This window comes from Rhinopithecus bieti, unplaced genomic scaffold, assembly GCF_001698545.2.
Source record: "Rhinopithecus bieti isolate Rb0 unplaced genomic scaffold, ASM169854v2 scaffold_76766, whole genome shotgun sequence".
NCBI lineage: Eukaryota > Metazoa > Chordata > Mammalia > Primates > Cercopithecidae > Rhinopithecus > Rhinopithecus bieti.
Genome location: NW_016872842.1, coordinates 1 through 724, shown reverse-complemented (window position 1 = coordinate 724; position 724 = coordinate 1). Strand labels below are relative to the sequence as shown.

The 724-nt window shown below is 37.3% G+C and overlaps 1 protein-coding gene across 1 annotated transcript; it reads right to left on the bottom strand.

Annotated features, from left to right (window-relative positions):
- Positions 1–4: 4 nt before the first annotated feature.
- LOC108525612 (zinc finger protein 181-like) lies at positions 5–720 on the bottom strand (the record flags this gene model as incomplete). Its single annotated transcript, XM_017866530.1, is given in 2 exon segments — positions 5–702; positions 705–720. Coding segments are annotated over 2 exon segments (714 nt in total), but the record flags the coding sequence as incomplete, so codon positions are not given.
- Between the last annotated feature and the right edge of the window lie 4 nt (positions 721–724).

Here is a 724-nt window from a genome sequence, read left to right as displayed (position 1 = left end):
AGTTTTCTTGAGTATGAATTCTTAGATGTTCAATAAGATGGGACACACGACTAAAAGACTTTCCACAGTTCATACATTCGTATGGTTTCTCTCCAGTGTGAGTGGTCTGATGGTTAGTAAGTGACGACACATGGCTAAAGGCCTTCCCACATTCAACACATTTGTAAGGTTTCTCTCCACTATGGCTTATCAGATGTCGTGTAAGGGATGAGCCATGGCTAAAAGCCTTCCCACATTCACGACATTCATAGGGCTTCTCTCCTGTATGAATTCTCCAATGGCGATTGAGGATTGACTGTTTGCCAAAGGCTTTCCCACATTCACTGCATATATAGATTTTCTCTCTATTACAAGTTTGGTGAAGGGTAAGAGATTTGCTCTGGTTGAAGGCTGCCCCACTTTTATTAGAATTCAATAGTTTCTTTCCACCACTGATTTTCTCATTTTTTATAACTGACTTTTTTGGTAAGTTCTTCTTTAATATATCATATTTGTGTGAATTCCCTTCAGCAGAAATTTTTTGTGTTTCAAAAAGAGTAGACTTTGAATGAAAGGTGTAAACACTGTCTGGAGTGGGGCTTTCTCTAAAGGTGAGAGTTGCTGGTCTGAAATGCTCTACCTGACTTCCATGCTTCTTTTCCAACTTCTCTATATATTCCAAATTCTTCTTAGAATTTGAAAATTCATAACTTTGTTTTATAACTTTTCTATTATTACTGTTTGG